At 39.6% G+C, this 25,746-nt stretch overlaps 1 protein-coding gene across 1 annotated transcript in view; it reads right to left on the bottom strand.

The window, feature by feature from the left end:
• The window catches only part of LOC108932710 (isoaspartyl peptidase/L-asparaginase), a 35,409-nt gene that overhangs the window by 1,126 nt on the left and 8,537 nt on the right, over positions 1-25,746 (bottom strand). The window contains exons 4-6 of the mRNA XM_018749274.2: positions 24,607-24,770; positions 7,681-7,799; positions 7,469-7,579 (exon numbers count right to left, since the gene is read on the bottom strand). Coding sequence (XP_018604790.2) covers positions 7,469-7,579; positions 7,681-7,799; positions 24,607-24,770 — 394 coding nt within the window. The remainder of the gene's footprint in view (positions 1-7,468; positions 7,580-7,680; positions 7,800-24,606; positions 24,771-25,746) is intronic.

Genomic DNA, 25,746 nt, shown 5'->3' with positions numbered 1-25,746 from the left:
CTAAGATACTTGTAATGATTTACACCATTTATAGAGCAGGATAATTTTTACCGTATCAGTTCACGGGACGTACCTTGAGCAAGAGTACTACAGCAAGAGAAGGGATTTGAATCTTGGTGTTTTGACCACAACATAATGGCTTTAACCACTATGCCACCTGCTTCCCCATTCCTTGGAAGTCGTAGAAAGTACCAGAACGAGCCCAGCTCTTGCGTATGAGACACGGAATGAAGCAGCAATTCCACCTAAACAGGAGTTTATCCTGGTCATGAAGCACATGACTTATGTGAGGCATGTAGATGACCTCCCTGCAGTCCTCAAGTTGTGTATATTTGTCCGTAGGCTGCATTCTCAACGTATTATGATCCAATACAGCTGCACGCAGAAGCTTGTTTGGTAGCTGTTTTGGAGCTAAAGGCCATGGAACAGTGGTCAACAGAGCATGAGGACATTGCTGCCCATCTTCTCTAGCCCTCCAGATCACCAGTTCTCAGTCCCAGAGAACAGAAGTCATTCATCCTGGTGTTAGCAGGCAGGTGTTTATGCAGGTTTTCATTCTACCTAAGCACATAAGCACTCATTATTCCTTAGATTGAACTAATTTAGCCTCCTTTCTCAGTGCAGAGGCTGTTAAGCGGGCTTAATCGGAGGTGGAGAAGCTACATGCGCCATGGACACCAGGGCCATAGCTGTTAGCACAGATTGTTTAAAAAGAAAAAAGAAAAAAAAAGCAGTCTGGACCATCTCCCTGTCACAGCAGCTTCCACCTACTTCAAACCCGTTTAAACTGGAAGAACTCCTAATGGATGAATGGTGCCAGGTTCTTGCAGAACAGCTTATGTCACATTACGTTCACATTCTGTACAGACAGTGCCCAAAACAACCTGCTTGCATTTATTGGCTTATCCATTTTATACCATCAACTTTTTTATTCTTATGAACATATACAAGTTATTTAATCAGCTGAGACAAGAGTGAAGCTGTTTATGCCTTGTGCAACATAACTGAAAAACAACTTTTTTCCTCTTGGGACAAGGTTTCTTTCCAGGAATCATTAAATACCCTGTAATTCAAAGGCAGGTGAAGGTATTTGCGTCCGCTCCAGGCAGCTGGTTTGCAGAGAAAACAAACATGAACCGGCCTAAAATAGAAGCGGATCCTTGCCGCTCCCCTCAATCATTACCCAAAGACACTCCAGCGAAACAATAGCCTCGCTGACCTCTCCGCCGACATTGCCTCATTATCTGCCGACCACAGCAGCAGTTTGGACAAATGCCTCTTCCTTCTCCGACACCAATTAAAATGATTGGCAACCCCCATGATAAGCCACGGTTACATTTGCATTCGTTTAACATGGCTGCATAGAGGGGGGAGACACGGGGGTGGGGGGGGGGCAGCTCTGTTGATCTGAGGCTTGCGGACCTGAAAAATGTTCCATCCACGAGCCACACTGGCATTCGGCGAAGGGACGGTAAGCGAACAAAGAAACTGCCTTGGAACAAAGGTACTTCAAGGATAACTTTTAGTGCAGCTGGCCTGATTTCCTGTCTCTCTACCAACAGTTTCCTTTATAAAATCTGAGATGCCAAGACTGTAAGGCCAATATACATGTTGTTGAATATCTGTTCAATTAAATCCAAAACCCATAGGTCAAAACAAACAACTATGCCTATGTAATATAAACCGCTAACAGCAATACAGCTTTATTATCCTTCCAAGTTCCTACACAGTTGGTACCCGACTGATGAACTTTCAAGTAATTAACTTTTCGCTGACAAATTTTTGGGAAAGTATTCAACATTTTTTTTTCCCCTCTTTCCTGTAAAAAGTCCTAGCACAGTGAATAGCGTTGCAGTCTCACAGAACCTGGGTGGTGCAAGAGAACGCGGGTTCGATCCTCACTCAAGTCTGCGTGGAGTTTGTGTATTCTCCCCGAGTCTGTGTGGGTTTCCTCCGGCTGCTCTGCTTTCATCGCCACACTCCAGAGACTTGCTGTTCAGGTGGACTGGTGACTCTAAAGTCACTCATAATGTGTGTGTGCGGAAGGTAAGATAAAATAAGAGGGTTCATTTCAAGCCATGTATTCACACCAGGCATTTCAACACATTGATGCAAAAAGTTTTTTTTTTTAAAAAAAATCATTTTTGTATGTAATTTTCTGCACAAGACAGGAATTGGTAAGTGCTGAAGTAAAACACACACACACACACACACACATTTTCAGAACCGCTTGTCCCACACGGGGTCGCGGGGAACCAGAGCCTAACCCGGCAACACAGGGCGTAAGGCTGGAGGGGACACACCCAGGACGGGACGCCAGTCCATCGCAAGGCACCCCAAGTAGGACTCGAGCCCCAGACCCACTGGAGAGCAGGACCCGGTCCAACCCACTGCACCACCGCGCCCCCCTTCCTGAAGTAAAACACTACCCTGCATTGGCACTCATACCTCTGATAGGAAATGCAGGAGAGAACTGATCTGGATGCAACAAATACAACTGCAGTTCGATGGGACAGCAAACGACTATTAATCTCCCAAAAGAAACACTGACAGAACCTGGAAAGATTTGCAGACATAAGACTGTTACTGACTGTATGGTTTTTTAACAAATACTATTAATTAGCAAAACAAAAAAGGTGACATATTACTGTAGCTCATGTGAGAGTGGAGCTCCTGTGTGCCAAGCAGTAGTTGGAAATGAAGCATACCACAGCCAGGCTACGACTCTGAAATACAGAGTCCAGAAAACACTATACATACTGCTGGCTAAGAGTCATTTTTATAGGCTCAATCAAGTGGGAACCTGGCAGGTAAGCAAGCACTGGAGGGTAGAGGAAATAAATTACGATATGAGGAAATGGGCCGACAGGAAACTTGCAAGTACTGTACGTTATCACCATGGCTAATAAAGTCCTTAGGTGCTTAGATCCAAACACATCTTCTTTCTACCACTGTTCTGTCAAATTTCAAAATGACCCTTTCCATGGAGAAAAAGAATATTAACACATTTTAAGGATCCCCCCTTTTCCCTTTGAATGTAGTATTTCACCGGAATGTCATATTGTGAAGAGGAATGCACATCTGTACAATCCGCACAACATAAGAGAACCATGTGAGCAGTGTGGTTATGGTAATCACTTCATGCTCAGGGACAACTCAAGGTGCGATTTAAATATGGATGAGAATTGCGTGATTCAACAGTGCCAAGCCACAAAACACCATAATAAAATTGAAAAGCTCATTATGATTTGCATCTTATGCATAAATCACTTTACCCTAGTAGGAAGGTTTCATTACAAAGGAGTTTTTCCCTGTGAGGAAAAAATACAATACATGCACATATACTTATATTAAAGCTTCTTAATTTTCAAGATCCTGCAGAAACTTCCACAATAAAACATCAAAATATTAACCAAAAACCCAATAAATCATTATTAATTTATTAAAATAAAAATGTCAAACCTTTTCAATGATTGAACGACTTTTAGAAATGTCAGCTTTGCCTTGACTTTAGTCATTAAAATGTAAGAAGTTGCACATTTCTAAATGTTATGAAAACCCAAAATAATAAAGTAAAAGACTTAAAGACATTTATTTAAAGGTGATACTTGTACATTAGGAATTTTAGTATTTTATACCAGCTAAACCCCAAATGTAAAATCATTCTCAAGATGTTCTGTGTGTCCCTTGTTTCAGAAAAGGATTTTTAAAAATCCATCCTTTTACTGATCAGAGACAGTGCCCACTGACCTTGTTAAATGTGTCATTATCACTGTTCCTATTCCTACCCCTCCATCTTCTATACCAGTGATAGGGCTACAAACATTTGGCCTCCATCTCCCTTAGACAATCGATTCTTCATCACCAATTTTACTCTACCTGTGGACTTTGTGCTCCTACAGTTTCTCCTAAGCCAGAAACCAATGCCACGTCCCCTGGATCCAGTTCTCTTTTCTTCTCCCCTTAATCTCCTCCATTCTCAAAAACTGCCTTAAAATCAGGCCGTTTTCCAGGCCACAGGGGAGATTCTGCCTCGGACTCAAATGTAAAGATGTCCCTCAAGACCTGTTTGGGGTTCCCTGCAAGTTCTCTCTGTACAGCTACATCGCTGATGTATGTAATTTGTACTTGTGTTTTCCCCCCATCATTGTCCTGGTAAGATTCAGCCTCAAACTGAAAATCCCTCTAAAGGTGTTCCTCAGGACTTGTCCAAAGTCCCCGCAGTTTTCTCTGTACAAAGCATCCCTTACACACGTCATTTCTACACCGCTTCCCCATCATTGCGCAGACCGCAGAGCACATCTCTCTTCTATTTAGAAATACCTTCACACCCTCTTTATTTAAGGCTGTCCGAGCTCCAAAAACCCTGTAGCCAATACCAACGCCACGCTAATGAGACTGAACACCGTACGATACTAACAAGAAAAACCTAGGCGATGCCAATCATGAGAAGCCAGCTCTTGTGGAGATCACTGTCAGTCAGTGGCTCCTGCTGGTTTTCCCCATCCATACTACATGACGTATAGCCTTTTCTCTCCAAACACTGAGAAGGCAACAGTGGTTTAACGTACCAAGAGCTCCCTGCTCACTTGGCCCCTAGCCTTCACCAAGAGACCACCGCAGCACATCAGCACTTTATTGTCATTGTCCCTTTCAACACAGCACAAAGTGCTCCTGGCCATCATAAAATCTGCAGAGTCCATTTCAACTTTATGATGCAGACTAACGCTTCTTTCAGCCGATTGTTTTTTTGCACAGACTTTATCACTTTTTAACCATCACATTCAGTGGGGGAAACTGCTAACACACAGTTATGAATACTTGTTTAGTTCATATGTTTCGTTTTACCTGCTTAAAGAATGGACTAATATACATCGAAGTCTGGATGCTTGAATATAACTTCAGTCAATAGGTAAATTAATTAAGTTAATGAAAGAATAAAGCCTGAGACAGCTTGGATAAAGCATAGCACAATCCCTCCCTATTCTGATAATGTACACAGCAGAGTCCTGACACTGCATTCCTGCATCATTTACACTACAGTTCCATAGATATTTGTGAGGGAAGGGTAACATTCTCTCTTTTAAATCATTCTTTGTTTCACTCACTCACTCACACACACACAAGCAATTCGCTTATAACATATCAGCATATTCCACATGCACATAAATGCAATTTCTCACTTAGCAAAAGGTTGTCCTACAGAGGCCATGCTTTTTATAGTGTGCCTAAATGCTCTAAAATTAATTAAGAAGACTTAAAATGACATAATAGCAGAACATTGGTTCCTTATCTACCACACACTTGTGTTATGCCTTAAATAACTTATCTAGTTGAGCTTTCATACTGGCAGATGATCTCCTCTTCTACAGCATTACTGAGCCTCAAGACACCTTTACTCTAAAATAGAAACTTGTAATTAACAATTTAAATGATAAAATGCATTAATTAAGGGAATCTATTAGGAGAAGGAGGCAAAGTAGTCTCATTAAGTATTAATTTTACGATTCCTATTGTGAGACAGCTGTAATTGACAGCCCATTTGTTCCAAATGCTTCTCAGTATTAAATCGCAAAATCAACTGTGCCTGCATCTGGTTTTTGCAAGGGGAAATAATTAGGTTTCATAATAAAGCCAAAATGTGGCAATCCATCATGGCTCAGTTGCGAGGCGAACAGCAAGTTGCTTTCTGGGTACCCCTGGCACGTGTCTGTAAGGAGCACCAATTACATCAATGTAATATATTTTTAGGCCTAATGCAGACGGGAAGCTGATCCACAGTCATCAGTCAGGATTTCGCAAATTGATAATAAAAACGATCATCCCTCGAGGCGACAGAATGCAGCCTACTTTCCTGGCTCTCAATTTGTTTGGTGATTTGTATTGCGGTGTTAGATTTCAGCCGGGGTGCTGTGGAAGTCGAAGCCGTCAGCCAGAGTTACATCAATCTATTTCCTTAGCTTGGAACAAACTGGATTAAATCCTTCAGTATATCTTGTTAATCTGCCCCGTGCGTCTCCCTGATGGTTTTTATCTCGACCAGAACAGAGAGTAATATGCGCTTGCTGTCTGTTACCGAGATGTTCCTTGTCTGTCAAGAAAACGACAGGAGTGTCATTCATTTCTGAAGAACAAGCTAAAGGCAGAACAAAATAATTACTGCTGACATTTTTTTAAACAAAGTGACAGAAAACAGTATTCCAGGTTTGCCTTTACCTACGACCTACTTTGATATCATGCCTTTCTGGTGTTAGCTTACTGGGAAAAAAGACTTTAGGTTAACATGAAGGTTAAGGTACCACATTTTCTGTGCTAACTATCCTCTGAAGACATGATGTTCATTTATTAGTGAATAAACTGTTACAGAATCAGCCACGAAGAAACCGATCAAAAGCAGGACAAAAACATTCAGTCGATATCCAGGAACTCTGTCTTGATACCTAATAATGTAAACATCAGTAACTCACCACAGTAATGTTTTCTGATACTCACAGTAGATTTTTTTTTTTTTTTTATATTTTAAAAAAGCCTTTTCTTCCAGCAATACTTGACATTCTGTGTACTTTTCAGAATGTCAGCATGTGGCTATGTAGTACTTTTCTTTCAAAGTCCTGCCTATCTACTCCTGGCCAGACTATTACTCTGCAAGAAAAGATGGTCGTGCTCAGATTAAAGTTTGTGGATTAGTGTGTTGAACTGAAACTTCAGTATGTTCTCGTAGCAAACAGATAAACCTCGTTTGAATTTTCTCTCGAGAAATTAAATTGAGCAGCAGACAAATTTATGAGGCTTTTGGATTTGCAACTGTTGTATCAGTCAAATGCGCATCTTTTTTGAGATAATAGATAAATGTTTTGGAAATATTCTCACTATATTTCCTTGCCACTGAAACTTAAAAAAAAAAAAAAAACACAAAGTTCATCCCTAAAGACTGCTAATTTCTTGGCTTTTGTGCTCAAAGTTTCTTTCAATAACAGCTAATGCACTTGTGTAGACATGGAGCCTATTTATATTGTACAGTGATGCATTTCAAATGTATACAAAGCATTTCCACACGACAGTCATGATAATAAACATGAATTCCTAATCGAACCACAAAACTATGAGCAAAAACAGCAAAAGAAATATCCTTTATATTTCTGCATCTATATTACTTAATGAGATTCAGATGTTAGTGTTATGACATCTCATAAACAAGGTTTCTGAGAAGAAATGTCCCAATTTTTAATAACAATTCTACAGTTATGGATCATTCCAGTATTCCAATTTCAGAGAGATAAATCTCAATGCATTTAAATATATTATTTCATAGAAAGAAATAGTACTTATATTATTGAAGTCTAATAAAGATTCTTAGTCTCCTCTAAGTGAGCATTCTTAAGCAAAGTTGTACAATCCTTTTTGGGACACACGGACACACACACACACACACACACACACACACACACACACACACACACTCTATTACCTAGCTCCATGTTAAAGAGGATAAGTCTGGCAAGAGTGACTTTCATAATGGATTCTCCGTGACCCGTGCAGGAGACCGCACCACTCTGATCGTCATCATAGCCACCGGATACTTATTTACAAACGAGCAAAAACAACAAAAATAAGACTCGCGAGTAAAAATGCAAGAATGCAAAAAAAAAAAAAAAAAAAAATCACGATGCAACTACCCACCAATTATCGATGTGTCTCCTACTCGGCCCACCATTTTGTTGCGGATTCCACCAGTAGACGTTACACAGGCAAGGTTACCACGGTGATCCAAAGCAACTGCTCCGACAGTGTCGTGGCCCCTAACAGAACAAAACTTCACTATTACAGAAGAAAAAGCTTTAACTTCTAAGCAACTCTTGGTTTAAATTTGCAGACAGCTGCAGTTCAGCTTGCTTTTCGTAATGCTACTTGCCTTCTGTGTGCTGCGGTGACCAAAGCAGAAGTCATGACTAAAATTTATGATGAACATCTCATAAAGAATATACAATCCAGACTCATTTCCATCATTCCTTCCCATAGTCATTTAATTTCCACATCATCAACACAGTGACTTCACTTCTAAAAACGCTTAAATCAGACATTTTAGTTGTACCAGTTGAAGCAAACCACATACTCTGGTTGCTGTTACCCAAGCATCATGTATATTGATTACCATACACCATGATAATTAAGTTTTGGATTAATAATACTGTTGTTAAGAACAGATCACATTTCTTTCCATTTCCAGATTTACATTTACATAACATTCATTTAGCAGATTTTTTTCTCTAAAGCGATGCACAACTTAGAGTACACAGAAGTGAATATCACCAACATTTGAAGATTTGAACACAGTCAATACAAAGAATCGAGGTAGAAGCATACACATGGTCAAACTTGACACTGCCTTTTCACACAATAAAAACATTTTCTTCACTTCTGTACAATTTATCCTGTGTTGGTTTTATGCATACATACGTATACCTATATTACACACTAACAAACAGACATTGGCAACTGAAGTTAAATACCATTCTTGTGATGGTGTGCTTTGATTTTTGCCCATGGGTTAATTTTGACATTGACAAGAAAAATCTAAACAGTGAAGGAGTGGGAGTTTTGATTATAGCCGTCTACCCTGAGCCTTTTCCCACGTCAATCACTTTCTAACCAGTCATCAGTCCGTAGACAATGGACAGGTGAGAGCTGAAAGCCTGGAGCATTCTTCTGCATGTCATCGTGCACTTATAAAACACCCCAGGAAAGGTCACAAAGCCAGCTCACAGTTTTCTGAAACCTCTGACTTCACTGCAATTAAAACCATCCACGGCGGATTGTTTCACAAGGCAGCAGACTGTTATTCCAGACTATTTCAGCCAAAATGAAAGAGCAGTGAAAGACCGGGTTCGAGAATGCAAGTTTCAGGATACTTGTCCATAACCTTGGGGGCCAGCTCTGTCAGACCTCCAAAAAAATGTAACGAAGCAAAAAAATCAAGAAGATGAAGCAGATACAATTCAACCAAAACATAAACACTCTCCTCAAAAAAGCTTCACAGACAATGAATGAAATCAGTAGGCGGTGGGCATATTTTAGCATGAAGAAAAAAAGGTCAGCTGGAGAGTTGATAGAACATGCAAAAAGAAAAACATGTCAATAATGAAATGCTGACAGAAAGCTGGTGCAATGCTCTGTAAACCTAGTTTATCCAGTGTCTCTCCTTCTTAGGCAAACATTACACTTTAACTCACATTTAATAATTCAACAACAGGCTTAAAAATGTACCTACATAGAATGCAAAAAAATCTCCCCATACGCAAACAATGAAGCTCCACTTTATATAATGTATTTTAAAAATAACACAGTGGAAGGGATTTAAAACACACCGGTAACACGGACTGTACCAAATCCAAAGTGGCGCACAAGAGGTTATGGGTTAAGGGCAAAAGAAACAAACCGCACCTGAACTAATCTGCGGTCCTGGGTAGCGACAGGCTCCTCAAACAGGAATATTTGTCTGAACCAGTTGGGATGGAATCGCTTGTCAAGTTCCTGAAGGGAGGCATCAATCAGTTTTGACAGCCAGTTGATTACTCTATTAAATCACTACCAAGGGTCTGATTTGGCTCATCAGCGCGGATGAAAACAAAACTCAAAAGGTGTTGAGCGGCAGCCTGCATTTTAGAACTTTCTAATTGAAGTGCTCAGCAGTAAATCTTTAAATATCTATAAAGGATCTAATGGACCATGTAGGTTTCTGGGTCTAGCAAGAAGAATGCATTGTTTCCAAGTGCTTTTAGCAAATCCTGTGGAGTTTTAAAAGGGGAAGCTGGTTAAAACTCAAGTGGACTTGTTACAGTATGATTGAAAACTTAATTCCCTAATTCCACTGCAGCTTTAAAGCCCCCCATTACATCCCTAATTTTGTGTCCAAATCTACTGAACAATGCTGTGCCACTAAATCAATGTCAAGCTCTAATTCCAGATGTGATTTTTTTTCTTAAACACAAAGCAAACGCTAAAACTGTGTCTGTCTAGAGAATGATTTAGTTACATAGTTTCATATGAAATATGAATCAATCATCACACACATATACATACACACAGCGTTAAAAATTGTTCAGCATGGAAAACTTCTGGCTTTTTGAGGGATAAGGAAATGTAAATGTATTTTACACTGTGCTCCACAACATCCTATAAAGGTTCAGTTTATACCTCATGGGGAAGTCATGGGAGGTGTTTGACTTCATACTGTTCAGCATAGCTGCGTGGGTGTTGTGACCTTGGAACATCACAATGAAACCCATGTTTAAACCATAGGGCACCTAGCTGTCTAAAATCATCATCCTTGAATATTATACAACCACACACAGCAATTATCAGACTTGACTCCCACAAGACAGTTACCAATATCATTCTATACAAACAACTATATTTAGTAATGGAAGCAGACACTGTGGATTGAAGACATAATTTGACTTTTTTTAAAATAATGACTCATAAAATAATGCATTTTCCACTGCTTAGGGGTCCAGGTTATGTGTTCATTACTGCAGGTTATGCGCTTTTGTGCTCTGGCCTTTGATAATACCAATCAATTTTCTAATGGAAGGCCTACTACAAATATCAAATAAATACGTAGACAACAAAGTATTCCTTGAAAATTAGCTAGAGAAGAGTTGAATACACTTCTGGGGCCATTGTTTTGGGATCATTATTAGCTTTTGTCTGTAAACTGAATTTTTTTGAATTTTTGGGACTAGTGCATATTAGTTTATCACAGCTCATAAATGTGGCCCTACATGATATTATATAACTAATATTTTATCTTTGGAGTCCCCTAATCTATATTCCAAAAAACATTATTTCCATATGACATACATAACAAAAAAGAAAGTGTTAGTTTTGTTTCAATACAGTGCAGAAACACACACACACACACACATTTTCAGAACCGCTTGTCCCATACGGGGTCGCGGGGAACCAGAGCCTACCCGGCAACACAGGGCGTAAGGCCGGAGGGGGAGGGGACACACCCAGGACGGGACGCCAGTCTGTCGCAAGGCACCCCAAGCGGGACTCGAACCCCAGACCCACTGAAGAGCAGGACCAGGTCCAACCCACTGCGCCACCATGCCCCCCTCAGTGCAGAAACAGTAAAAGCTTATTTTTAATTCCCCGGGGGGTGCAATATACAAAGCAGAAAGAATTATAGAAATTCACCTAAACTTTCATTTACTGTGTTTATCCCTGGAATAAAATGATGCTTCATCATGTTAACAATCAAAAGGCCATGTAGAAACAAAAGATAAGAATAACATAACTCAAACCATTCAGGTGATTGTGAAAAATCTATGCAAAACTTTTGCCTATATATACCAGGATCTTGTGTTATTCTGTCATCTTGGGTTTGAATCGCCACTCCTGCAACAGTAGCCTTGTCGACATACCCTGCAAAATTATCCTGCTGTTTAAATTGGTAAATCAGTTGAGTACAAATAGCTTAGTATACAAACCTACTTTTTAATGTTACTATGGACAAATAGGGGCATATACAATATAGGGGCAGAGGAAGCATATGGTTAGAATAGCTGCCATTGGACCCAAACCTCGCAGGTTTAAATCTCCCTCTGGCTGTAGCACCCTTGAGCAAGATACTCACCCTAAATGGTCCCACTAAAGGTTACCCAGCTGAACAAATGTATAAATAATTGTAGGTAGGTTAACATTTTAAGTCACTTTGGAGAAAAGCATCATGTGCATGAATAAATGTAATGTAAGTGGAAAAGGGCACTGGTGAAACTAATACAATAAACAACAAAGGAGGAATCTAAAAACAATGAGAAAGAAAGCCCAGAGGTGAACAAAAAGCAACACACAGTCAAGGCAACTGGCAAGAGGGACTTTGCTGAAGAGTGCTAATTGGAGAGATAATTCAGTATAAACAGAGGCACTGTAGCAGTGACATGATCTGTAAATAGCTGCAGATCCCACCCACTGAAACATTGGCTATGGGGGGTTTGGGACCAACACCTAATCATCATCAAAGTTCAATTCTAGGAAAGTGCATTTTAATGGACCGACAGCCAACTGACAGCAAGTGTGCTGTCATCTTTGGTGATGAAATGCAGTATACGGCCAGGGTCAGTTTGCCTTGGCACAGAAAAACGCAGCGGGTCGTTTGAGTTGCAAGGGCCCAGTATTAAGACGGAGATAGCTCCTTGGAATTACACAGAAACACCCCCTGCGAGGAAACGGGAATGGCTCCAGTTCTACCAGCTGTCGCTTAGCTTCCACTGGGGGTAGGGAGAGGTGGCTGTCTCGACTCATTCACACTTCAGTCCTCATTGCTGGGAAGCAAAGGTGACAATGAAGCTCTCTGGGGCGAGTGAAGACTCAGCAGTCACCCATAACCCCAGCCGAGACCCCCATCCCACTCTGTGATAAGCGGCTGCTGACTGTGAAAGGCGTCACTACTCAACCGATTTCAATTTGAACGGTACACAAAGTTGTTGCCACTGTGGACAGCCGGATCACAGGCCTCTCGGATGGGAGATCAAGGAGGAAAGGCTGATAAAGAGGGAGAGGGAGAAATCCTGTTTCACGTTCCTGCGCTGGCCAATGACCGCATCTCCTTTTTGAAGTTTCACATATGGAGCAACGAAAGGGGAAAAAAAAGAGAAAAAGAAAATCGTCAACTCTTAAGATGACCCCAGTGTCGTTGCGCAGGAGAAAAGCAAGCTTCAGAAAATATAATCTTGTTACATGCAGCATAGTGCTAATAGCCCAGTACTGAGGGTTTTCCATCATGGCAGCTCTGTTAAAGATTCCATTCTAACAATAGGTTTTTCCACACAGTCCATTTAAAATGATAGTTTTCATTTGTTTTTTGATGCCGACAAATTTTACAAATAGTACTTACATTAGACATCTAAATAATTAATGAAACATATCTCAAGATTGATTTACAAGACTTAAATTGGTGCATTAATAAACATGTATGCCGATGGACATGTTTGTTGTTAATATTTATATATTGTGCAAATTATATTATATTAATTACATTAAATAGTATTTATAGGTTATAACATGACTTCTCTGTTATGGCAGAAATGGTAATTCAGCTGTTACTTTGAGGTTCTTGAACGATGAAGTGGCTGAAGTGAGTGACCTGTCCAGTCTGATAGGGATGTGGATAATCCTTCTGGGAGACAAAGGACCTCGGTCTTGGAAAGATTGAGTTGCTCATATTTTTTTGTGCCTAGAATCCATACCAATAGGTATACTTAAAGGTAACTCATTTCGGGCCTTCCACCTTTTCCCTCCACAAAGAAAAGCATGGTGGATGAAACATTTGGATTAATAGTTGGGTCACCGTGTAACACAGTGCTGAAAGCAGTGTCAATGGGTTAACAACTATCTGGCCACATTTGCCTGAAAGATGACAAGTGTAAATACGTGTCTGCACAAGCTAACCACATTCCGGAGTGCAACAAGAAAAAGATTGCAAGTCTGTGAAATAATGCAATGAGTGAAAAGACAAATAGTTTAAAATAAAAAAAAAAAACCTGAATCCTTTCCAGACAATTAAATAACAAAAAAGAAAATAAACCACCCCTCAACTGAAGGGAGAGCAGATGACATAAGCAGCTGAAAAATTAACTGGCCATGATACACAAGCAATTATCTTTCCACAAAGCGCCCTCATTCTCACATTTTTCTGTTCAATAATTTGGCTTTAACAACAAACCCCCAAAAGTCCGTGTACCAACAAGCTAATGAAATAAACTGTTGTTAGACTATATTCCCTGTTGCATCATTGTGGAAGAACACTTTTATTGCACAGACCACCACAGAGATCTCTCCCCATGTGCACAACCAGCATCCAATTACACCACCCCATTTCATTCACACTTGTTCACACAAAACAACCAATTTGAGGCTCTTCAATAGGACAATGTGCTGCTTAGTGGAACACGTTGAAAGAACACTGAGGTGAGTAATTAGTCAACATAGCAATACATAAAAGTACTACACTGAAAAGGCTGCACACAAAAAGTTTTAACAAGGTTATAGAGTGAAACATTGAGCACTATTGCCAACAGTTTGTAAAAGGTGAAATGAGTAACTAGTATCTCCGAGATGATTGTTCTAGCCTTGTTCCTTGCGATCTAATATTGGTTGCCATAAAACGATAATGTGTGGCAAAGCCTGGAGCAAGTACTCTGCAAGGGCGAGGTCAGCTGCATTTTTGATCAGTAGGGACACAGATGAAGCGGCCACATGCAAACGCTATGCGGTTGGCTCTCGGCTCAAAGACCGATGACGGAAACGACCTGGAAAAAAGGCCAGCTGTGTTGCCTGGGTGAGGAGAGAGAGAGAAAGATAAGGAGAGAGAACAACTGCGAGGAGAATAACTTTTCCACAAACTTCAACTTTTCAGGTGCCATACGAGACATACAGAGTCACTGTTTATCGGTGTGTTTCTGAGTTTAACTGTGTAGAAATAAAACCAGCCTGTGATCACATTTTTCAGCCTTTGGATAGTAAATTTAACACTTATTACACTGGTCTTCAGACTGGATTTATTCCAGCTGAGATGCTCATCTAGAAAGTTTGTATATACATTGTCTAGTTAGTGCTAATAAATAAAAATCACTTTTGACTTGTATGTGTGAAGAATCAAGGAAAATTCTGAGTTACCAGTTCACCCGAAACACATGTATGGGCAGTGGGAGCACCCAGAGGAAACCCACACAAACCTGGGGAGAACATGCAAACTCTGCATATCCTGAGTTGGATTCAAACCCAATAACAGAACACTTAATGATACAATTACAAAAAAAAAAAAAAAAAAAAAAAAAAAAACTAATTCAGGACATTTTTAAATCCTTAAAGATGTGACTACAAGAGAACTGACCTCACCTGCTTATCTCCATTGGGAAGAAAAGCAACAAATCTTTACAGGACAAACCACACCACATTTCCCCTCCCAGCTCAATAAGGGATGCAACTACGCTGACCATTCCACATCGCCACCTTAGAAAGCAAACGAAGCGAAACCACATCCTGGACCATCAGCTTTGTATTTCTGTGTCTTGAGAAGATTAAATGCATTACTTTGGCTGCACTCTTTTGTCTTGTTTGTGTCGAGGGCCTGTTGCGGGGAGCTGACAGACCAGCTTAACAATGATTCCACTTTGAGATGTTTCGGAGTCAGCCGCCACGCTTGCGTTGCTCAGCAGGAGCCCCCGTAATCGCTGCACCGTGTCTGTCAGATCATTTATCAAAAAGGGCCGAGCACTCGGCTCATGCCGCTCCATCCACCGCAGCCGCATCCCTCGCTCCGTCAGCTCATCTCCACTGTTTCCCTCTCAACGTGCAACCCAGGGAGCAGAGTTCATTAGACACAATTTAGGGTAGAGCTATTGTTCATTTCAACAGTGTTTGGGGGAATCAATGTAATTGCATTGCAAGCTGGACCTCCAGACAACCTCCTGGATGGCTAACTTTTGGAAGGATGGAAGGGAGCGCATCAACAAAATAATAGCAGGTTCAACAGAAACTGAAATGCAATGAGTCACATTAAACTGGCGATTTAATTATAGCAATGCCATTACGTTCATGGTGGAGATAAATCCACCGTCTTTCATAACCTTGTAAATCAACAGCCATATTTCAGTCATGATGCAGTAGTGGACTACTTTCAATTTTACTGCAGTGTGTGAAGAAGCAAGTCAATTTTCCTAGCAAAGTACAGCTTCGTGCCCTACAGCATGAATAACCGCATAACAATTATCGTTCTATTGGATTTTGAGATCAAAAGACCCACTCCCTTGCATGGGACCTAATGAGTTTCTTTCTCACATTTCAGTATTTGCAATACACCGTAAAGAACTGGATTGTGTCATTCTGGCCATCTGTAAATAATGCATGTAGGATTAACAACTCAGAGTCTGATAATTAATCTAAGTTAACTAACATGACAAAAGCATCAAGGTCACTTAAACTCAAGTTCTCTCTCTGGGAATCACTGACATTTTGAAATTTCACAAGTTACATTGTTTTACACTACTTCAGATTATACTGGTATTTGAACATTATAAAAGTAATAGATTTCCCATCTTTGTAAATACCAAAAACAGTAATACTTTAGAAAGACTATACAATTGTACTGCATGAACATTGCTCAATTTTAAAAGCCAACATTAACATTTTTATATATTTCATAAAAAAACTATTAAATGTATTATTTGTGCTATCATTGATTCATACTGAACTCGAGGGAGAAGGTAATGTAGTGGTTACAGGCATGAGTTTGAAGTTGGAAGTGCCTTGGTTCAAATCCTTATTCTTGCAGTAGTACCGTTGATTACGATACTTATCCTGAATTGATTCAGTAAAACTACCAAATTGTAAAAGTGGGGTTTTTTATATACAAGTAAGTACCACAGTGTAAAAACTCATCATCATCAGTTGCCTTGGACAAAGGTGTCAGCTAAGTAATAATTACTAAGAAAGAAAGACAGGTTATGCTGTTCTGTAATTAAGATTTTAAGATGAAAAAACTGCTGATAAGATCTAAATCATTCAGCTGGAATTTATGATCACGGTATTTACGGATAAGATGCAATTATGATCTATAACATTTTTCAATGGTACTTCGCTCTCAAAAATTAGTTTCAGTTTATTGCTTGGGAATCCTGTATCCCACCCAATCAAAATAAAATTTAGTTGCCGTTACATCTTTTGAACAATGACCTTGCCTTTATAACTGCCAGAACCAGTGAAATAGCAGAATAATGGATGAAATCAGTCAAGATAATATTGTAACCCTACAGGTGGTCTCAGAGGTAAAATCAATTCAACAAAATTTAGATCTGAGAACCAGAGAGAGAGAGGGAGAGAGAAACATTTCCCTGTATGATTTTACAACTGGAAATGAATTCATGCATAATTAACTACTTAAAGGATACCTTTTGCTTTGTGATGAATATTACCATGTGAAAGGAACTGCCTGCAGAATGACTGGATGTATTGTAGCGTGCACTAAAGAAATGAGGAGACATGGCCAATACAACATGATATTACACTCCACTGATCAGCAAAATGTCAAGCTGAACTTGCATTGACCAGTGCTTTTTGGGGAGTTTAATGACCACATTCTCAAACAGGGCTTATTTAAACATTTTAATTACTGGACTTCTAAGGACACTAAGACACCTGATGCAGAACTTATTGAAAGAGTGCAAGCGAATTATCAACATAGATACAACACTTATGCCCCATAGAGAGAAACCAACTTTTTTTTTAATTTAAAGATTTCAGAAGCAGGCTTCATCTTTTTCCTAAACAAAAGTGTGCAATCAATAACCCCCTATCAGGCTTGGACAGTATTATAGGCTTTATTCTAATTTATTTTAGTAATACAGTTAACTGAAAGTCAGAATTATTAATACATTATTAGATCCAGATGAAAGACAAATGAAGAGAATGAAGTTCACCTTAATTACCTAGAGGGCAGACTCTTAAATCTACGTACTTATCGGTAAGTTACTGCTGTACCCTTCAGCTATTTGCAGCATTGCACATCTATTACATTTACAACCTGTAGATGACTTGCACGCTTAAAAATGACTCTCTAAATGTTTGATGAGTGGTAGGGGCTGTAGATGTAATTTAATAATGCAGAGCTGCTTACTGAGGAATGAGGATACAGCACTTTGCTTAACTGTTTAGTGTAAATCCAATACCTCTATTTATATATGAAAATGAGATCTATTTCACAGCTATTGCCAGCTGATCAACAAACCCTTCTTTTTGGAACTGCATAGTACCCACAAGTTAAAATCAAGGATTCTCCCACATACTGCTTACGTGGTCAGATATCCCCCCCCCAAAACCAGAACTTCTGCTTTGGTCTTTGAGTGCACCAGACATGGTTGGATAAAATATTCCTCATACAAATATTATGACTGACAAGACAGCTTCTCATGCAGTTTGTCACCTCACCTAAGAGGAAAATTCATTTCTTGACTTGGTTTTTTGAAAGGCAAATAAAGGAACATAAAAAAAGGATATGAATGGAGCAGTTTCCATCAAGTGGCTACAGAATGACGTATTAGGGCAAGCTGTAGTCAGTTCAAAATACTGCAACCTTATAGTTTAGACTCCAGACAGTTTAAACTGAGACTTTTATTCTACGGTGTAAGTACAAGGAAATAATTTTCAACCAGCAAAATTTTTGATAGCAAAATTTGAAAAATATGAACGTAAATTAATCCCAGAGGATTAATAATGTCATACAAGAATGTAAAGGATCAATATTTTAAAGAACTTATGTTTAACATAAAAATTTAGCCAAATAATAAGAGTATTCCACAATGCATTTTAAGATTTAAATTATAATTTGAACTCAGGAAGTGTTTCGTAGACCATTACAAATATGACCCTTGTTACCGGACATTCAGGGAGCACTAGGGAATAAAGAAATATGTGACACTGAAATTCTGATACAATAATTTATGATGAAAAAGTCAGCAAGACCTGATGGACTATACCCTGGAGTTTTCAAAGAAATAGGAAAGAAAATTTATTCACCCTAAACATAAATCCATTGCCAGTCCACAGAGACTAGTATAGAGGACTGAAGGCATGGTACTGTATTTCCGAAAAAGCAAGATGAACCACACCACTTTGGAATACAGAGGGTAGCAATGAGAGGGATCAGATTCAAAAAGGAAGGAAAGGTATTCCAAAGGGACCACCGCTGGGCTCCTCCTTATCTACATAAATTATCTTGGAAAGGGTATTAGCAACAAAACAGTTACACTTGCCGATGACAGCGGGGTAGCAAGCCGTAAGGCAAATACTGCAATAATTCACAAGCCTTCAAAACCCGAAGTGGGCTTACAGCTGCCAAATGTAATTCAACCCGCATAAATATGAAGTTCAGCACGTTGGGAATAAAAACCTGAGGCTGCACTATTTTATATGTAACAGTACAGCCTACTCTGACAAGACCCCACCAGAGTGCTGTAGCAATTTTTTTTTTTTTTTTTTTTTAAAGAAACCCAAAGTAGAATACAGCAAAAAGAAGAGAGGACAAATCAAAGTATGTTATATTAATGCTGCACATTGCCTCGGTTGCTTTTTACAAACACTGCAGTCCACAAGTAGTATCTACAGCACTGTGTACTGGGCTTCACGACATAAGAAAGCAGTTTCGTAATTTTGAGGTGTTAATGTTACATTGGCATACAACTGGGACTACGACATCACCGACAAACTGGACCGCAGAACTTAAAAGAGGAGTTAAGATCTACCAGTAAGACAAGTCAGGCCAACAATTTCTAAAATATGAAATCATTATTTGTCTTGTGACTTCAGTAAGATGATTTGCCATAAACTTTTCTTGTAATGCATAAATTGTACTTTTGCTGAGAAGTATGTCGCTTTGGACAAAAGCATCTGCTAAATGAATAAAATGTAAATGTAAATCCATTTCATTGCTCTCAATGATTTTTCTACCTTCATAGCGTTAGTACTATTGTGGCGCACTGTGTTCTGGGCTCAGATGGGTTGAAGGAGGACGCATGGACACCGTTCATCATGAACGTTTATTGGAACACTAGCACACAACAAGAGGTCCTCGGTCCGAGGACCCCATTCCTCAAGAACCTGCACCTATAACCAGCCTTTTCCAGGCTGCTTAGCACCTCTCTGCCTTTCCTCCCACTCACACTCATCAACAGACACAGATCCCCTTATATTCCCTGTGAGCCCCACAGCGGATAAACACTTAATTCATATTTTACCCACAATTTTCAACTACGTATTTACAATAAATCCATTTTCTTGCTCAAACATGACACTCCCCAGTAACACGGGAAGTTGCGCTATTATTTATTCATTCAGCTGGCACTTTTCTCAAAAGCAACTTAAAATGTTACGTTTGTACACTAAGCTACTTAGTCACCCACAATTACCCGTTACCCATTTATACAGCTGAAACAGTTGACGGTTCCAGTAAAAATTTTCATGCTTTATAAATGGATAATTCATTGGAAGTAACTTAGTATACTAAATCAAGTGTAACTTTTAAATTTTAAATTTATGGAGCAGCTGAGGGTTAGGATGACAAGCTCTGTGATCCACAAGAACCTTGAAGTAGCCGCTCCTCTGGATTGAGAGGAGTCAGCTGGGGTGGTTGGTTTGGGCATATCATAATAATGATTCCTGGTTGGCTCTTGTCGCCGTTATACCAGCCACATCCCAAAGGAAGTAAACCCCGGGGCAGACCAAGAACACATTCGTCAGATTTTCTCTCTCAGCTGGCCTGGGAACACCTCAGGATGCTTGAAAAGAAGCTAGAAAGAAGCAAGAAAGGAGAAAGTTGCTGTAGAAAGTAGGGTTTAGGCCTGCCTGCTCAGCCTGCTGTCACTACAAACCTCTCCGGGACAAGTGGAAGGAAACTGACTGAGAGTTGAGGGTTGGCACTTTCTACTGCTCAAGGATACCGTAGCAGGAATTCAAACTTGGGTCCCCTAATTTAAAGGAAACAGCTATAGCCATTACTCTACCTGCTGCCTCATAATATCTAACATACATTTTCTTTTTTCTTTTTTATTTTTTTAAACCAGAAGATCATAGACTGTATAAAAATCATTTCTATCAATTAAAATTATCAAATTTTTCTGTCCCTGGTTTGCTCAGGGGTAAAAAAGTCAGTCTTTAAAAATATGAATTTTAAATCCTAAATCATGAATTTATATCCTATAACTGCATTATTTATCAGATACTTAGTACTTACATCAAGCCAATTAATAAGATTAACAGTCACCTCAATTATCAGTAAAAATATTTTGAGTGTTAGCTTAAGATGACTCATTTATTGGAAATTACATGAAAGTATTTATACATTCTTAAGATATCCTTAGCACCCTTCTCTCTACGATGACAGATGCTTCACTCTAGACAGGGACAGCTGGACTCAGCAGTGTCCCTCATTTACACAGTTCATAATGCTCTTCTGGTTCTACTTATCAAAGGGACCTGTAGGCCCCAAAAGGCTTTCCAGAACCCTTCATGAATAGACACTGGTGCTGAGAGAAGAAGGTTGGTGTGACAATTCTGTCTCTTTTCTTTTCTCCTCTTTCAAAAGTGAAGAGAGCTTCTGCAGTCTAACATATTCTGACTGCTAAAAAGTACTGCAAAACTCCACATTTCTTTTGAACAAGCACTGGGAACTGAAACTGTTTGAAAATTAGGGATTTTCATTTTCTGATTATTGTAGCTGATGGATACATTCAATAACTTTCCCTTAACACATCATCCTAAAATCTCTCAAGTTTTCAAATGCTGACTTGAACCTGTAAGCAACGGTGCAGTGCAGAGCAACGTGTTGAGCTCTCTGTGCAAATGCTCACACTATGAGTGAATCAACACTTCAAGGTTACACCATCAATGTCACTCCTCAGTCTTGCCACCCAGTTGGAGAGATCATGGTGGATTTGCACTCGACATCAGCAACGCTACTACAAGTACTGGAAATGTCATACATACAACTTCGCCAGGTAAAAGACAAATGTCAAAAATGTTGAGATGCAACCATACGATTTCTATTTGTACTGTTACAAGTACAAAGCTTTCCTCCCTGGGGTCAGCAGTAAGAAGAAACTAAATCTTTTTCACTTTCCACTCTTAAGTACAAAAGGCCCAACCTTATGAACAGCGTTTGCTAAAGAATTGATGCATGGCTCACACTTTTTGGGAAAGCATACTAGGACTGCAACTGCCAAGCTACTGCATATGGCTACAGGCATTAAAATTTCATTATGAAGAGAACAGAATCGCTTTGACTACCTAACATTCATCTGTCAAGGATCTGAAATGCAATGCACACACCCACCCCCCAAATCATACTAATCATGTCCTTAAATCACAGGTTAGAGTTACCAATATGCTTTGCTGAACGATGTGGATTAAAGTCAAGGGGGGGGGGGGGGGGGGGGATCACAATTAAACTCTCCCAGTCTGTAGTACCAAGTATTCTTAATTTTTTTTTCTATAAAGCTAATTTGCTTTCCACAGTTCATAAAAACTGACTTGAAGTTCTTTTCAAGTTCATTGAGCCTATGAGAAGGTAGACAGCATTGGTGCTGGAGCTGCGTGGACTGAATAGCATCTCTAACAAAAACCCAGTGGTGTGGTAGATTTTAAGAATGTCAGTCTCTGGTAAAACAGAGCTCCTATAGTATATCGCCCAGTTTGGGAATGAAGCAGAAAATATCACAAGACTCAGGAAGGTGCATCCATATATCAAAGAGTATATTAGGTTCTAGCCTCAGTCAGATAGAAGGCACTGCCTTCATTGTTCACAGTGGAGTGTTTTTTTTAAAAATTAATAAAAAGAAACAGATACTGAGAAAGAAAAAAGTAGCACTGCAATGAACTACAGTGTTGTGGTTTTCAGAAAATTACAGTAAAAATTAGCATGTCCGGAGAAAGAAGCTGGACAGCTTGAGTTGAATCTAGTTCATTACTTTCATGATGTTATGAATGTAAAGAGAAAAAAAAAAAAAACACTTGTGTACACTACAAAGACCCAGAATTGATAATTTAACTGATAGTAGTCAACTTATAAATGCAATACATAATTACTACTTATTAATTTTGCAGACTCTGCTATCAATGAAATCAGCTTCAAAAGATCCGTTACAATATGTGACTATTAAAAATGGGCAACAAAAGCAAAAACAAGAAGGAACATTTCTCATTTCCCCCAGTTGCAAGATGGATTAAAGATTTTAGAGGTGCTGCTCAGTTAATAAATGTAAGTATTTGCTTAGTATAAAACTCATTAAAAATAATTTTCAAAAAAAGGCAGGTGTGGATCATCTGGGCCACAATTACTACCTGCTTTTTTCCCCCCCAGATAATAAGAGAGACGAGAAAGAACAAAGGGCTTTGAGTTTTTCTGCAACCAGCAGTGAAAGGCGACAAATTGGAAAGTCTGCAGTTGCGATGCCTGCAGAGAGGATGACTGAACGGAGGCCGTGGTGAAGACAGCTACCTGAAATGGTCTCTTCCTCAAGTTTATTTAGCTGTGGCGTTTCAGTGTAGTGAACGCCACACCTCAAATGTGCCCACACTCCAGAACAGCTCTTAACTCCAAAAGGACTGCAAGCCAGCAGGTTTTAAAATTACCTGCCAGTCAGTAAGTCTTTGCAGTGGAGACACTTACTGATCAAGCGCTTCAGCCAAATGTTTAAAAACAGAGGAACAGTAAGGAAACCCAGACACCCTGTATGCCTTGAAACCCCGCAGTCAGTTCCAAACCATGGCTCTACCTTTGCAGACACAAAGCAAACACAGAACACAATTCTTCATATTTTGTCACATTTGTTTTCACCTTAAACAAAGGTACTGTCCTTTTTACAAAAAAGTGTGAAAAGTTTCAGAAAATAATTATGATTAACCTATGAAATCTTAATTTTGATGACATTACAAGCTCAGTTTTTTTAAATTTTAATTAGGTTATGTTTAAATCAATTAGGGGCTGTGGTGGCACAGCGGGTTTGGCCAGTGCCTGCTGTGTGGTGAATCTGGGATTCAAACCCTGATCGGGGTGCATTGTGGCGGACTGGCATCCCATCCCGGGTGTGTCCCCAGCCTCGTCGGTTTTGCGCCCCGTGTTAGGCTCCGGCTCGCCACGACCCCACTCACGACAAGTGGTTGTAGACACTGGTTGGTTTTAAATCAATTACTTTATACTAATTTATTAGATACTGTTTGCCTAATCTGGATTCCATTTGAAGAGGACAGAGTACAGCCATCCCGAGATATCAACGTTCGTCTTACAAAAATTTGCAATTACAAAGAACGTAATGTTTGAGTCCCACTTGGGGTGCCTTGTGACGGACTGCCGTCCCATCCTGGGTATGTCCCCTCCCTCTCTAGCCTTGCGCTCTGTGTTGCCGGGTTAGGCTCCGGCTCGCGGTTTCAGTCTGTGTGTGTGTGTCTGTGTTATTTAATAGCACTTTTCATGCAAAGTGCCCACAGACTGAGCGGAAATTGAATCCAAGCCCAGGTACTTCAAGACAAAGTTTGTTCAATGAGCGTGAATTAAACTGCATTGCTTTCATACATTGCTTTTGTCTTTACCACTTCCTTTTTTCTTTTAAAGGCTAAATTAATACATAAATCCTGTGTCATATGTAGATGTGTTTTATTTGTGAGCATTTAAGCATACGATATGTAGGAACCTGGAACGAGCTGAAAAAACGCAGGGAGACATGCACAGTATTAATAATAAGTATCACAGAGCAACAAACAAAGGGAAAAGAGTTATATTATGAAAAAACATTTATTAAATGAATAGCGTCCATTTTAATAGGATATGGTGATATTTTAGCATAAATGTGGGTGCTCAGAAAATTATGGTAATTACACCTTAGAATTATGAAAGTTTGCACTACGAAGGGTTTTTCTGTAGTGAGTTATCTCCATATAGTGGGAAAGACTATGTCCTTTACATTCCCAGGCTGCAACATCTACTGAAAAACACTGAAATTAGCAGTACCAACTCATCAAATGAGAACTTGTAGAATATATTAAAGCACTTACCACTGGGAATTAAACAGCTCCTTCACTCCAACTGCATACTTTTTGTAATGTTCCCACTCTCTCCTTTCACTCTCCGTCATCAAAGCATCAGTGGGCACCGTGGTTATGCCAATGCTCTCTGCAAACTGGCTGGCTCCCCTGTCTGTTAGCATGATGTGGTCAGTCTGTCCATGTGCCATAGCACACACCAGGAAACAGAGACAAGCTGAACACTACATTAATAATTTACTTGCAAAATATGCAGAAAAATCAAGGCAATGTTCAAATACATGATCATAAAGCAATAGGAGGTACCATTTCACTAAACAGGGAGTACAATTTTTTTAAATCACTTGTTAGTCATTTATTGCAGACATTTCTGGATACGATTTTTTTTTTTCCTGTGGGACATTTTCAAAACAATTTTTCAAAAGATCATTTAGATCCTTAACATGATTTGCTATTCTTCAACTATGCAATAATGAGACATAGCTGATGTACAAATTTTGACCTTTTCATAGCATGCTCCACATCACTTCATGTTCATGCTTCAAAACCAGAAGCTTACACTCAAAGAAAAAAACCACAAACCTAAAGATAGAAGTTTTAAATTTAAAAGCAACACATGAAAAGCTGAGAACAGTTAAGGAGGTTATTTGGTACCAAGCTGTAGTGCCTTTGGATTAAGCGGAAAGGACAGGTGCTGGAAAACACACCATTATCCATTATCCAGAGAGGCTCTGCAGTCACACTGAAAACAGGGTAACCAAGCATTAGTTACATTGCTTTACGGCCCCTTTAAGGCATCTAATGAGCCCAGCTAAAGAGACACACCATCTACCCCACAACCTGCAACATGCGTGGTAACGTGAGCCATAACCTCTGAATCACATTTGTGGTTAAATCCATGGAGGTGGTGTGAGTTCCTGTGTGAAACACCATCACCTAATGAGAGCAAGAGAACTCATAAAAGCCTGTGTCTTCAGGTCATCAAAGTGCAGTACTAGATATTCCAATTCACCGTTTAATATCCGTTTCTTGGATCACTTGCTACTTCTGCCAAATGAGGAAACTCGTTCCGCAAAAAGTGAAGACTAGGATTACATGGAGAAGAAAGAAGACACTTCACAGTAAAGCAGACAATCTGGCACAAACCCAAAA

Source organism: Scleropages formosus, chromosome 4 (genome assembly GCF_900964775.1).
Source record: "Scleropages formosus chromosome 4, fSclFor1.1, whole genome shotgun sequence".
Lineage (NCBI taxonomy): Eukaryota > Metazoa > Chordata > Actinopteri > Osteoglossiformes > Osteoglossidae > Scleropages > Scleropages formosus.
Note: the sequence above shows the minus strand (reverse complement) of the source record. Positions and strands in the feature narration are given on the sequence as shown.